Genomic DNA, 14,969 nt, shown 5'->3' on the forward strand with positions numbered 1-14,969 from the left:
TACCCGTAGTATATTCACTGTCTAGGCACACTAGGTAAGACCTGGGTGGATCACCCCCTGTATTTTGGTTAGGGCACCAGGTGGTGCTAAGTTAGATAAGTAGTGGGTAGGCAGGTAAGGTAGGAGAGGGAGCTTTGATATTTACTTTCTTTGCTTTGGTTCCGTCCAGCCCCTTTTCACCATATTACCGTGTAAAGGAATAAAGTCCTAGTAAACGGTCAATTCAGCCTTTTGTCGTCCTTTCTCACACCTACAGTCCCATACCTCTTTCACTTCACGGGGAGTTGTAGCAGGGTGTTGCGTTCCCTCATCAAAGAGGCGTGCGTAACACTGGCACTGACGGCACTGTATTTTCTCTTAGAGGGTACCGGAGCTCGCCAGGGCTTCCACCTCACCTCAGCCGGGAAGTTTGGGGGAGACTACCCTGGTGTACCCAGGTGAGCTCCATACTTCAATCACATTGATTTATGATTAATTGTTCAAATATGATTGAGCTCAGCTCAGTGCATGATTCTAGTAGTTTGCCAGTGGCTTTTTTTGTCTGATCTTGCCAACTTGGTAAGCCCATCATTCTCTACAAAACAGAACCTATAATCACGTCAGTCTTTCTATGAATCTCTCTATCCCCTTTCTCTCAGGTGACCCCCTCCGTGTCCACGGCCACTTCATGGCTGTACGCGTCTCCGTGGACGGCTCGATGCCCTTGTGTGACGTTCTGACCAGTGCCAAGGGTCCAACGTGAAGAGACAGTCTTGCTGTGATCATCAGGGGAGAGCCAGGATGATGACAGGGAGGAAGGGGGTGTACATGTCACAACAGTGGAGTGGAATGTTGTTTATATGGCGATTGGCATCTCATGGTTACCACTACGACCGAACTCAGCTCATCTTTCAATCACCCACGTGGGTATAACCAATGAGGAGATGGCTCGTGGGTATCTGCTTCTATAAACCAATGAGGAGATGGGAGAGGCAGGACTTTATCCCTTGGCAATGCAGGCGCGTGTGCAATAATTGAATAACCTATGTTGAAATTTATTTTGCAACGCTTGCACATGCGTGTGGTCAGCATGTCAGACTTAAACCAACAGAATATAAATCTACAACAAATCTAAATAGCTCTACACATTTCATAAAATAAATGTTGTATTAGGAATGATCATCATTCAAATCATTCAAGTTGGCAAATCACATGATTCTTCACATAATCTGACTAAACAATTAAGTGACATGACCTCTAGGATTTCTAAATATGTAAGTAAAAACCAATATGAAGCACAAGGGATAGAGAAACTGCTCTATTTAAGTTGTACAGTTGTGGTCTTTCAATACATTTCGGGGGCACTAATGAAAGGCTAAACACACGGTACCTATTCTGGTCAATCAATCGTCACATACTGTTTAACAGTCCCCCTTCATTGATAAAACTTCAGACTGCCACGGGAGGGACTGCTAATTCTTGGAAAAACCTGATAAAAGGAGTGGAACCAAACAAGTCTCTGCTTTTCTACAGCCGAGTGAAATCCTGGCCTTTAATTGGCCCACAACCTAACGAGATATCACCAATTAATGACACGATGGAAAGAGAAACAAGACCCCTCCCCTCGAAGATTCAAAACAGCGTCCCTAACAGAGGTGGCCAGGGACACTTCTCCGGTTGTCGTCTGAAGGACTGACAGCTTGTCATGGGAAGGGGAAAAGAAGTGGCTTAGGACGGTCACATTTGCTTGGACCTTACAACAGCACATGGGCACCAAGGAGCTATGGCCCCAAGTCTCCCATTGAGACATGCCAATAGCCGAGGCTCAGTGTCACTAGAGTGGGGTGGGGGGGGCCCAGCCAGTGGCCACACAAACAAACAAAAGCCCTGGTCAGTACATGAGATCTGATGCCCCGGTGTTCACGTCCGACTCTTTGGCCTCCTGGAAGGGAAACTGGATCCCGGCCACACGGATAAGCAGGATGTTAAGGCCATGGACGAGGAAGGTGAGGAAGACGAGCCAGAAGGAGTGGTCGAATTGCTCTGTGTGCGTCTTGTACATAAACGTGCCCTCGTTGAAGTTGGCGATGTGGTCGGACAGGCGGTGGAGCTTCACCTCGGAGGCAAACAGAATCATCACCAGGCAGCTGCAGAGGCCTGTTCAGAAGGTCAGGCAGACAAGACAGGCACACAATATTATACTGTTACGGTTGACAACACTGGGAGTTAAAATAAGAAGTCAAAAGGCATCCGAATGATCAGTTACTGTAAACACGTTCCTATAAGGCAGAATACCTTTTCCCTCCCTCACCACATTAAAAGGGAATATGTTAATGCTACAGTAGTTGCAATCACTAAAAGGTTACCAAAACAATTACGCATAGGTCATTCACTGCAGCGAGATATTTTAATTAACATGGTGAAGTGTTTCACATAATTGTAAAAATAGGTTCATTGATCAGATGAATCCAAACTTGCATTCTAGTGTAGACCTGGCAAGCAGTTTTGATTGAATAGGCCCCCTAAGGTAGGGCCTCGGTTCCAGATAACTGAGAAATATCTCCTTTAACTCTGGTGCTGTTTTTCTTCATTTGTGCCATTGTTTGGATGGGAGGTCAAGTAGGCCACTGTCTCCTGATGAGATGGTAGGCTACTGGATACTGGTTTTAAAGCTGAAAAAGGCAATAGGGAAGTGGATCCTTTTCTCAATAACGTACAGCCGACCACTCATGGCTTGGCTGTTGTGTTTGAATGACTCTGATATACACTTATAACTAATGTTGAAGTGTTGAAGGACACCTTTGTTGGATCCCGATCATGTTCTCTATAGCAGTGGTTCTCAACCTTTTTTGGTTACTGTGCCAGCATGAGTCTTCTCAAGTACCCAGTGTATAGGCCGAGTACCCCCAAGGGTACTAGTACCCCTGGTTGAGAACCACTGCTCTATCACCCCGTTTATACATGGGGCTAACATGCGTTCTGATCTTGTCCGCATTCTGATTGGGCCCACATTTTCAGAATTATTGGTCCCTTGATTTATGCAAATGATGAGATTTTCTTTCTAAATAATATTTATTAATTTATTTTAAAGACACAATGGTGCCACCTGTCAATGATTTTAGAGGGCGGGATAATGATTATTTAAATTGTTTCACTAGAGCCGTCTACAATTGTAATATATCCAGACACAATGTGTGCCCGACTACCTTCAGAGGTGATACAATCAGATCACAAGGAGTCTTTTAATTGTGTACACCTGTCTAAGAATGTGGAAAACATCAGGGGAAAAAATGACACTTTAGAACCAATAAACGTGGCTCCTGTTTAGCCTACTGCGAGCTATTTATATCTGAAGATGGAATGCACGCGTGTAATTAGAGCTGTTTACCTGTGACGTGAGCGGTGTGTTAGATTTTGTGCTTATGTTGCAGAGTATGGGGGCTTGTGCTTAGCCAATGTTCATATGGTAGGCTGCTTGTTCACAACTTAGAAGGTGATTCGGCTACCCTGTGTAGGATGAATCTCTAGAAAGAAAAGGGTTAAGGTGTTCTTTTTTGTGTGTGCTTACAGCAGACGAAGTTCCAGAGGTAGAGTCCCAGGGCGCCGTGCAGAGTCTCGTAGGGACTACCAAAGGCGTTGTACATAAAGAAGCCTGTGGCCACGGAGGAGAAGAGGATGAGCACTACGCAGAAGAAGATCACAGTGACGTGAAGACTGGCTGGGATGACGTCCACCAAGTTCGGAAAAACTACAAGGAGATGGACAATATAGAGAGGTGTGGGAATGTTCTACAATTATTAAAACAGTAAATAGTATCCCCCCCCCCCCCCCACAACTTTCACATGATGAAACACATGCATGAGTCTCTGTGTTCTATTTGTTTAACATGCAAGGCAGATGGAGCAAACCATGAGAGAACAAATAGTTTTTTGTTCATCTGAAAAGTCATCATAATGGTGAGTAAGCCTGCCGGTCAAGCGAAAAGATAATGTGTGTGTGCCAAATCTCATTAGTGAACAGTTGCTGATGTGTCACGGTCCAATAAAGATTCAGTCCACAGTGCTTGTGTAGGATTCTTGTTACTGCAACCTCAAAACATGTACTGCTGAGTTATAAGAGATGCCCTCTTGTGAATGGCCAATTAACCTAGTTGAAGGCAGGTGGGTTTCCCCTGTAAGGCTAGCCTACATGATTTTGATCACGGGTTCTCTTTACTCCATTTACATTTATCTCGCTTTCTTTGATTTGAGTTTGTTGTTAGCACTAAATAATAATGTTCTGCGGACATTTCAAAATGTGTCAACTTCAAATGAATCATCTCCAGCATATGTGAAAATGGATGGATTCCTATGTTTTATAGTCAAAAAGCTGGAACACCAGATAAAAATAAAACATTTCTGATTTTAACCAACTATGAGCTGGCAACGTAAAGTAATGTCAAAAGCATTTCCGCGATCTTTTTTTTACTAAAAAACAGACATATGCAGTTCTCACATACATTAATGGTGGGGTAGTGCTGTAGATGATGAATATGCAGTTTAAGGTATTTCTACCACCGAGGGTAGGCTATGTGCGCATTTACACGTGGTCATCAGGGCTCCATGACCCACATTTGTGTACAAGCTTACTGTATGTGTAGTCTAGTCTCATTAGAGATGTGACTGTTCCATCAATGTTCCAATACCTTGAACAACTGAGAGGTCAATTTTACAGCAGTGTTATACATCTCCGCAGCCTATAAATCTTTTATCATGAAACAGGTTGCTTGGATCTAGGATTCTGATTGGTTGATAGTAGGGAGTTATAGCACAACAATCCCACATCCTCCAGGTAATGCCTGTTAACAGTTCCATTAGATTTATCCCACAGCCCAGCCAGTCAATGTATAAACTTAATCTCCCCTGGAAAAAAGTGTTTAGACAATATTTCCTCATGCCACTAAGCTAGCATTTGTGACCAGATTCAGGATTGTAGGCTTTTGATGGCTACACAGTAGGACCATTTGATTTTGTATTTATTACATTTTTTCCAGAAATGCCTTCTTGAACATGTAAACGTTCACATGCCTTAATTACAAACTTGTATGGGATCCGTAAATATGAATAAAACATTTAAATTACTAGCCTATTTTAGCCAAGAAGAAAGCACTGAGCTTTTTAGAGAAGAAGAAAGGCAGGATCCATGATCGGATGAGATAATGGAGGGGGATAATAGGGTTTCCACTAGACAGCACAGTGACAAAGTCAAAATTGTCTATAAATCGGGAAAATAATTGCTTTTTGGTATTCATTAAGTTTAGGCATAAGGTTGGCAGTGTGGTTAGGTTTAAAATCGTTTTTAAAGAACATAAAACCCTGCCTATTTCTACAATTTATGACTTAACTTCTGACAATCGGATAATAGAGAGACAATACACGGGAATTCTTTAGAGATAGGTGGGGCTTAGGCGGATGTGGACAATGCTGAATGGGCAAAAACAAAGATAAGCTTTCCAGTGTGGAAAATTATTAAAGTGCATTTTCTCCTACTTGTCTCTAAAGTGGGTTAACAAGTTGATCACATTTCAAAGAAGCATAACTTTCCAATGTTTCCCTCAACTACCATTTTGAATTCTGTTATTTTATAAAATGTTTGGTTTGGGGGAGCCTCCCGAGTGGCGCAGTAGTCTAAGGAATTGCATCGCAGTGCTAGAGGCGTTACTACAGACCCGGGTTCATTCCCGGGCTATGCCACAACCGGCCGTGATGGCCCAGTTGGCCCAGTGTCGTCCGGGTTTGGCCGGAGGTGCTTTACTTGGCTCATCGCGCCCTAGTGACTTCTTGTGTTGAACAGTGTTTCCTTCGACACATTGGTGCTTCTGGGTTAAGCTGGCGGGTGTTAAGGAGCGCGGTTAGGTGGGTCATGTTTTGGAGGACGCATGACTCCACCTTCGCCCCTCCTGAGCCCGTTGGGGAGTAAAAAAATAAAATAAATGTTTGTAAATGAACAAAGTTTTTTTTGCGATTTCCACCGTGCCATGCATATAAACGTGATGAGACGGACAGCTTCTCCGAGCCAGGTAAATTAATTTATCAGGATCATTATAATGGATATAGCCAAAGACACTATATATACAAAAGTATGTGGACACCTCTTCAAATAAGTGGATTCGGCTATTTCAGCCTCACCCGTTGCTGACAGGTGTATAAAGTCAAACACACAACCATGCAATCTCTATAGATAAACATTGACAGTAGAATAGTCTTTACTGAAGAGCTTAGTGACTTTCAACATGGCACCATCATCGGATGCCACCTTTGAACACATCATTTCGTCAAATTTCTGCCCCGGTCAACTGTAAGTACTGTTATTGTGAAGTGAAAATGTCTAGGACTCAACCGGGAAGTGCTAGGCCACACACGCTCACAGAACGGGACCGTCGAGTACTGAAGTGCATAAAAAAAATTGTCTGTCTTTGGTTACAACACTCACTACCGAGTTACAAACTGCATCTGGAAGCAACGTCAGCACAATATCTTGGTCGGGAGCTTTATGAAATGGGTTTCCATGGCTGAACTGTCGCACACAAGCCTAAGATCACCATGCCAAGCGTCGGCTGGCATGGCGTAAAGCTCGCCGCCATTGGACTCTTCCGCACAGCAAGTGATGCAAGTTTGACACCAACAGGCTCCTGAACAGCTTCTATCCCCAATACATAAGACTGCTAAATAGATAACAGAATGGCTATACGGACTATCAGAGTTGACCCTTGTATTTTACTTTTTATACTTTCTCTATACACACTCACAGGACTCATGAATGCACACTGATATATACACACTCACAGGACACACGCATGCACACTGATATATACACACTCACAGGACTCTACACACGCATGCACACTGATACTCCAACACACATAACATGCACACACATTTATACTGACTCCACACACACACACACACACACAATTTATGCTGCTGCTACTCTGTTTATCATATCCTGATGCCTAGTCACCTTACCCCTATACATATCTACCTCAATCGCTCCAGTATCCCTGCACATTTAATATGGTATTGAAACCGACCCCATGTTCTTATTTCTTGTGTTCTTATTTCTTATTTTTTCCCCTAGTGTTTTTGTTCTACCTTGTGTCATTGTTAGTGCTACATTGATATTGATTGCTGCATTGCTGGGTTTGGAGCTGGCAGGAAAGGCATTTTCACTGTACTTGTGCATGTGACATTAAGAGTTGAAAAACTTGAAACATTGTACTGTTGCCTAAACATATTGGTAAATAGACCTAGACTTTTCTCCAACCAACGTAGCCCTACCCAGCGAATTTAAGCGGACATTATCCCCCTTTTAAACATTGTTTTTTAGAGTTTTTAAATCACAATTGCTGCTGACATACTTTATAGGCTACATTGATTGATGGACCTCAAATTGTCTCGCTAGCAAATGAAAGATCCCGTCATGGCTAGTTAACAAGCTAACTTTAAGGGGATAAATCAGATGGCTATATCCAAATATTGTTTAATTTGCTTGCCATCTATAGTGGCGATGACAGTAGTCGGACTGACAACTTCACCAGGATGAGGACTTGCAATGTCAAGCTCTTTCCAAAACCCTAACCTCTGATGAAGAAACCTAAACGACACGTTGTTTGCTTAGCTAGCTACCTACATGCCAAATGGATATGCTACCCTCACATACCTGGAAATATTCGATGAATAGATGTTCACTGAACACGAAAAGCATGCAGTTAATAACCTCAGCAAAAAAAGAAACGTCCTCACACTGTCAACTGCGTTGATTTTCAGCAAACTTAACATGTGTAAGTATTTGTATGAACACAAGATTCAACAACTGAGACATAAACTGAACAAGTTCCACAGACATGTGACTAACAAAAATGGAATAATGTGTCCCTGAACAAATGGGGGGGGGGGGGGTCAAAATCAAAAGTAACAGTCAGTATCTGGTGTGGGCACCAGCTACAATGAGTACTGCAGTGCATCTTCTCCTCATGGACCGCACCAGATATGCCAGTTCTTGCTGTGAGATGTTACCCCACTTTTCCACCAAGGCACCTGCAAGTTCCCGGACATCTCTGGGGGGGGGGAATGGCCCTAGCCCTCACCCTCCAATCCAACAGGTCCCAGACGTGCTCATTGGGATTGAGATCCGGGCCCTTCGCTGGCCATGGCAGAACACTGACATTCCTGTCTTGCAGGAAATCACGCACAGAACGAGCAGTAGGGCTGGTGGCATTGTCATGCTGGAGGTTCATGTCAGGATGAGCCTGCAGGAAGGGTACCACATGAGGGAGGAGGATGTCTTCCCTGTAACGCACAGCATTGAGATTGCCTGCAATGACAACAAGCTCAGTCCGATGATGCTGTGACACACCGCCCCAGACCATGACGGACCCTCCACCTCCAAATCAATCCCGCTCCAGAGTACAGGCCTCGGTGTAACGCTCATAAACATAAATCGGACCATCACCCCTGGTGAGACAAAACCACGACTCGTCAGTGAAGAGCACTTTTTGCCAGTCCTGTCTGGTCCAGCGACGGTGGGTTTGTGCCCATAGGCAATGTTGTTGCCGGTGATGTCTGGTGAGGACCTGCCTTACAACAGGCCTACAAGCCCTCAGTCCAGCCTCTCAGCCTATTGCGGACATTCTGAGCACTGATGGAGGGAATGTGCGTTCCTGGTGTAAGTCGGGCAGTTGTTGTTGCCATCCTGTACCTGTCCCGCAGGAGTGATGTTCGAATGTACAAATCCTGTGCAAGTGTTGTTAAACATGATCTGCCAAAGCGAGAACGATCAGCTGTCCATCCTGTCTCCATGTAGCGCTGTCTTAGGCGCCTCACAGTACGGATATTGCAATTTATTACCCTGTCCACATCTGCAGCCCTCATGCCTCCTTGCAGCATGCCTAAGTCACGTTCACGCAGATGAGCAGGAACCTTGGGCATCTTTCTTTTGGTCTTTTTCAGAGTCAGTAAAGGCCTCTTTAGTGTCCTAGGTTTTCATAACTGTGACCTTAATTGCCTACCGCCTGTAAACTGTTGTGTCTTAACGACCGTTCCACAAGTGCATGTTCATTAATTGTTTATGGTTCATTGAACAAGCATGGGAAACAGTGTTTAAACCCTTTACAATGAAGATCTGTGAAGTTATTTAGATTTTTACAAATTATCTTTGAAAAGACAGGGACCTGAAAAAGAGACATTTATTTTTTGCTGAATTTAGCTGTATAACTCTGATGATAGAGCTAAATCTGAAAAGTGTAGTTCGGAATATGCAATTCAAGTCCGAACTACACACGCTCTTCAAGAGTTGATGATATTAAAGCCAAATAGTTAACGACTTTTTAACAATCCCTTGAAAATGGCATGTAGTTGTCAATGGTTTAAGCGGAGCTGGGGGTCTCTTTGCCCCCCAGCAACCAAATCGAACGCTCTGCACATTATTGTGACGTTTTATTGATAATGAACTATGACTATTGCATAGCAACCATTACAAATAGAATGGATAGATTGAAGAAAAAGACAGACTTCATTTCTCAGAACAAGAATAGACTGACGAGTTTCAGAAAAAAAGGTCTTTGTTTCTGGCCATTTTGAGCCTGTAATCAAACACACTAATGCTGATGCTCCAGATACTCAACTAGTCTAAAGAAGGCCTGTTTTATTGCTTCTTTAAATCAGCAGAACAGTTTTCATCTGTACTAACATAATTGCAAAAGGGTTTTCTAATGATCAATTAGGCTTTTAAAATGATAAACTTGAATTAGCTAACACAACGTGCCATTGGAACACAGGAGTGATGGTTGCTGATAATGAGCCTCTGTACGCCTATGTAGATATTCCATTAAAAAATCTGCCGTTTCCAGCTACAATAGTCATTTACAATATTAACAATGTCTACACTGAATTTCTGATCAATTTGATGTTATTTTAAATGGACAATTATTATTATTTTCTTTCATAAACAAGGACATTTCTAAGTGATCCCAAACTTTTGAACGGTAGTGTATATACAGTGGGCTTCAAAAATACTGGCCCCCCTGATTGGCAATGCACAACAATATAATTAGCGATAAACTCAAAATACCAACATGTGAGAAATACTGTCCTTTATTAATGTTTCAATGGAAGCCACCAAAATAATTCATTGATTTAATTAAATAATCAATGTACTCCAAATCAAGGTGTCACAATTAATGGCACCCTTAAAGATTATTGTAAATAAAATCTACCAAAATTAAACCAGGAATTAAATTCTACTTATTTAAGTTTATCTAAGTCTTAAGGAACTACATTGAGCCATTACATCCCTTTTTGTTTCCCTAGGGTATAAAAATGAGGTAACACGCATGCAATATCCCTTTGTTATCCAACACCATGAAGAAAACAAAAGAACTGGCAGTTCAAAAGAGACAGAGGGTCGCTGACCTTCATAAATCTGATAATTGCTACAAGAAGATCCACAAAACGATTGAGCACTGTCAGGGCAATTATTAAAAAATGTAAAAGATATGGAACAGTTGAAAACCTCACGGGTATAGGACGCAAATGCATTTTGCCCCCCCCGGGATAGGGAGAAGGATGGTGAGAGAAGCAACAATATCCCCAAGAATCACTGTGAAAGAATTGCAGGCCTTGGTGGGGTCTTGGGGTCACCAGGTTTCAAAAAGCACCATCAGAAGCCACCTCCACAACCACAGGCTCTTGGAAGGGTTGCCAGAAGAAAGCCCTTTCTGACCCCAAGACACAGACGCAAGCGCTTGGAATTTGCCAAACAATTTAAATTATAACTGGAAGAAGGTGCTCTGGTCAGATGAGACCAAAATGTAACGTTTTGGTCAGATACAGCACCGGCATGTTTGGCGTCGAAACAGAGATGCATACAAGGAGAGGCACCTCATACCCACGGTGAAATATGGTGGTGGGTCAGTGATGTTTTGTGGCTGCTTTCATTCCAGAGGTCCAGGGGCACTGGTTAAGATGGGTGGCATAATGAATTCCACCAAATATCAGGCAATTTTGGCTGACAATCTGGTTGCCTCTGCCAGAAGGCTGGGACTTGGCCATAGGTGGACTTTCCAACAAGACAATGACTCAAAACATACCTTAAGATCCACACAGAAATGGTTCTGTGACAACAAAATCAATGTTCTGCCATGGCCGTCTCAGTCGCCGGACCTCAATCCAATCGAAAACCTGTGGGCTGAGTGGAAGAGGGCAGTTGATAAGCACAAACCCAAGAATGTGAAGGATCTTGAAAGGATCTGCATAGAGGAATGGTTCAAAATCCCTCCAAATGTGTTCCTTAACCTTGTCAAACATTACAGGAAAAGACTCCATGATGTTATCCTTGCCAAAGGTGGTTTGCACTAAGTACTAAATGAGGAGTGCCAATAATTATGAAACCTTGATTTTGGTGAAATGTATTTTGTATTAAATAATTGTATGATTTTCGTTGGTTCCATTTAAACATTAACAAAGTACAGTATTTCTCACATGTTGGTATTTTGAGTTTCTCTATAATTATATTCTTTAAAGTATTTTGTTTGTGCATTACCAGTCAGGGGTGACAGTAATTTGAGCCCACTGTGTGTGTATATATATATATATATATATATATATATATATATATATATATATATAAAAGTAAATATACAGTATCCGTCAAAAGTTTGGACACACCTACTCATACCAATTACCTTGACTAACCTGTACCCCCGCACATTTACTCTGTACCAGTGGGTGGGCCCCATGGCTGCGCCCCTGCCCAGTCACGTGAAATCCATAGATTAGGGCATAATGAATTCATTTCAATTGACTGATTTCCTTATATGAACTGTAACTCAGTAAAATCGTTAATTGTTGACTGTTGTATTTGGATTTTTGTTCAGTATACTTTATTATAAAGGCGATTTTTTTTTTACAGTCTATAAGTAGGCTTTATATTGTGCCAATCCTGCCAAGCGAATTAATGCTAAACATCACATTTGATTTAATCAAATAGATCCTTAAGTCACAGGGATAGGACTCAATTAAAACAGGGTGTAGTCTATCTATAGTCATTTGAATTATTAATGGAGTGGGTAACCGCTTGTCTCATTGTTATTCACTTTTCATAATAGATGCTCAAATGAGAACATGATGTTTCAACCCAGCAGTAATCTTTAAAACCAGTTTTTCACAAACTTCTCATGCAATTCACATGGACTTCTACTCACATGAAAATCTGAAGGGTCTTCCACCAAGTCCACATTGCTTCACTGTCTGTCCGTGAAAGAGACCATAGTTAACCCTACTGACAAATTTATCAAGCTCTTGTCCTGTGGCATTTACAAGCTGCGCCCCGGTTGTACACAGCATGCTCCCCTGGACCCAAAATTGCGACCCCATCGCGGCCGCAACAATGAGGACGCAACCGAAACTCAACACACCCGCAACAGAGAATATAATTTTCTTTTGACGACTTGGCATGGTGTCAGAAGAATGTGGGAAAATAATTAGTCTGACCAGTCCATGGTGTTCAATTCATCTCCAGTTGGTAGCAAATTCTTGCTGAGGCAAATATTCCAAACCGAAGACGCTAAATATCTGTGTTAAGCTATTATGACAAGTCTCATTGAAATAGCTAAATGTGTATACCGTATTGATGCTGTTCTAACGTGGACGTTGTGTATTACGTTACATTGATAGTTTCCCCCCTTGCTCATTGTTTCCAAGTAACCAAGGTTTTAAATTCGGGAGACGCTTCTCAAAGACAGCGAGAGGGACGACTTCAGCCTCGGTGACCTGTTGTCTGATTGGGTACGAAGCTCATCTGCTGCACTGAACACGTGAGGTTTCTTCTTCTTCGGTGGAGTTTATCGGCAGTTGAGCATTCAAGGTCATGGCGCATTACCACCACCTACTGTACTGGAGTGTGGGCCAGAGACGGGGAGAAAATAAATCCGACGTTGCAGCACGTTTCCCTTAGTCTCAAATATGTTGTAATTTTTATAAATCTAATGACGTCCTAGTCAGTATACTCTTTAAACTAATTTCCTGTATACCCTTCTCAATCATACTGAATCTCATCCTCTCTCTTTCCTTCTCATACTGTACATGCTCCACTGTCATTATTTCCGGGCTAACAATAATCACACTTTCCTGTTGGATGCTTTCCTATCATGTTTAAAGTCTAATTCAACTGTCTGTGTCCCACCCTTAAACATGTAAAATAGCCTCCTCTCTTCTGTCTCTTCCTGTGGTCCTCCCCTCCCCGACTTTCCTCTGTACTTGGAATAAATGCCTGCCCTTCACTGTAAGGTCTACACAACAGGTGTAGACCTTACAGTGAAATGCTTACTTACAAGCCCTTAACCAACAATGCTTTAAGAAGTTTTAAGAAAAAAAACTGTTAGGTAAAAAATTGAAAATAAAAATAACAAATAATTAAAAAGCAGCAGCAAAATAACAATAGCGAGGCTATATACAGGGTGTACCGGTACAGAGTCAATGTGCGGGGGGCACCGGTTAGTCAAGATAATTGAGGTAATATGTACATGTAGCTAGAGTTAAAGTAACTATGCATAGATAATAAACAGAGAGTAGCAGCAGTGTAATAGAGGTGTCTGGGAATCCCTTTGATTAGCTGTTCAGGAGTCTTATTGCTTGGGGGTAGACGCTGTTAAGAAGCTTTTTGGACCTAGACTGGCGCTCCGGTACCGCTTGCCGGGCAGTAGTAGAGAGAACAGTCCATGACTAGGGTGGCTGGAGTCTTTGACAATTTTTAGGACCTTCCTCTGACACCGCCTGGTATAGAGATCCTTGATGGCAGGAAGCTTGGTCCTAATGATGTGTCATTGGCTTGGTCCCACTGTTGTGTCATTGGCAAACTTGACAATGGTGTTGGAGTCGTGCCTGGCCATGCAGTCATGAGTGAACAGGGAGTACAGGAGGGGACTGAGCACGCACCCCTGAGGGGCCCCCGTGTTGAGGATCAGCGTGGCGGATGTTTTGTTACCTACCCTTACCACTTGGGGGGCGGCCCGTCAGGAAGTCCAGGATCCAGTTGCAGAGGGAGGTGTTTAGTCCCAGGGTCCTTAGCTTAGTGATGAGCTTTGAGGGCACTATGGTGTTGAACGCTGAGTTGTAGTCAATGAATAGCATTCTCACGTAGGTGTTCCTTTTGTCCAGGTGGGAAAGGGCAGTGTGGAGTGCAATAGAGATTGCATCATCAGTGGATCTGTTGAGGCGGTATACAAGTTGGAGTGGGCCTAGAGTTTCTGGGATAATGGTGTTGATGTGAGCCATGGCTAGCCTTTCAAAGCACTTCATGGCTACAGACGTGAGTGCTATGGGTCGGTAGTCATTTAGGTAGGTTACCTTAGTGTTCTTGGGCACAGGGACTATGGTGGTCTGCTTGAAAAATGTTAGTATTACAGACTCAGTCAGGGACAGGTTGAAAATGTCAGTGAAGACACTTGCCAGTTGGTCAGTGCATGCTCGGAGTACACGTTATGGTAATCCGTCTGGCCCTGCGGCCTTGTGAATGTTTACCTGTTTAAAGATCTTACATCGGCTACGGAGAGTGTGATCACACAGTCACCTGGGAACAGCTGATGCTCTCATGCATGCATCAGTGTTACTTGTTACATGGCAGTGTTACTTTCTAACCCTACCATGGGTTTGTCGTACATCATAAAGCAGGTCTTGTCTACTACATGAGCTAAAGGACTGGAGACTCATAAACACTGCACATGAATTAGAGCAAATAACTACTCTCTCTGTCTTCACTTCCTCCACCCACTGCAAGGCCAACAGTATGACCAACAGTTCCGCCGTATTTACAGCCATATACATTACCTGACTGCCACATTCCTGCACTACAAATGCTGACCCAGTACATCCTGTCCTTGGATCTTTTGAACCATCTGTGTAAATGGCCACAACATCCTGATCTACAGTATCCAGATGTCTTTTAAACGAATAAGA

At 42.9% G+C, this 14,969-nt stretch overlaps 1 protein-coding gene across 1 annotated transcript; it reads right to left on the reverse strand.

Annotated features, from left to right (window-relative positions):
- Nucleotides 1-1,018: 1,018 nt before the first annotated feature.
- Nucleotides 1,019-12,799, reverse strand: LOC129832127 (clarin-1-like). Its single transcript, XM_055895914.1, has 3 exons — nucleotides 12,218-12,799; nucleotides 3,548-3,727; nucleotides 1,019-2,136 (listed from the first exon to the last, which is right to left on the reverse strand). Exons 1-3 carry the CDS (start codon nucleotides 12,468-12,470, stop codon nucleotides 1,871-1,873), a joined length of 699 nt encoding a protein of 232 aa, XP_055751889.1. The 5' UTR covers nucleotides 12,471-12,799; the 3' UTR covers nucleotides 1,019-1,870.
- Between the last annotated feature and the right edge of the window lie 2,170 nt (nucleotides 12,800-14,969).

The sequence above is a fragment of the Salvelinus fontinalis genome, chromosome 33 (assembly GCF_029448725.1).
Source record: "Salvelinus fontinalis isolate EN_2023a chromosome 33, ASM2944872v1, whole genome shotgun sequence".
Taxonomy (NCBI): domain Eukaryota; kingdom Metazoa; phylum Chordata; class Actinopteri; order Salmoniformes; family Salmonidae; genus Salvelinus; species Salvelinus fontinalis.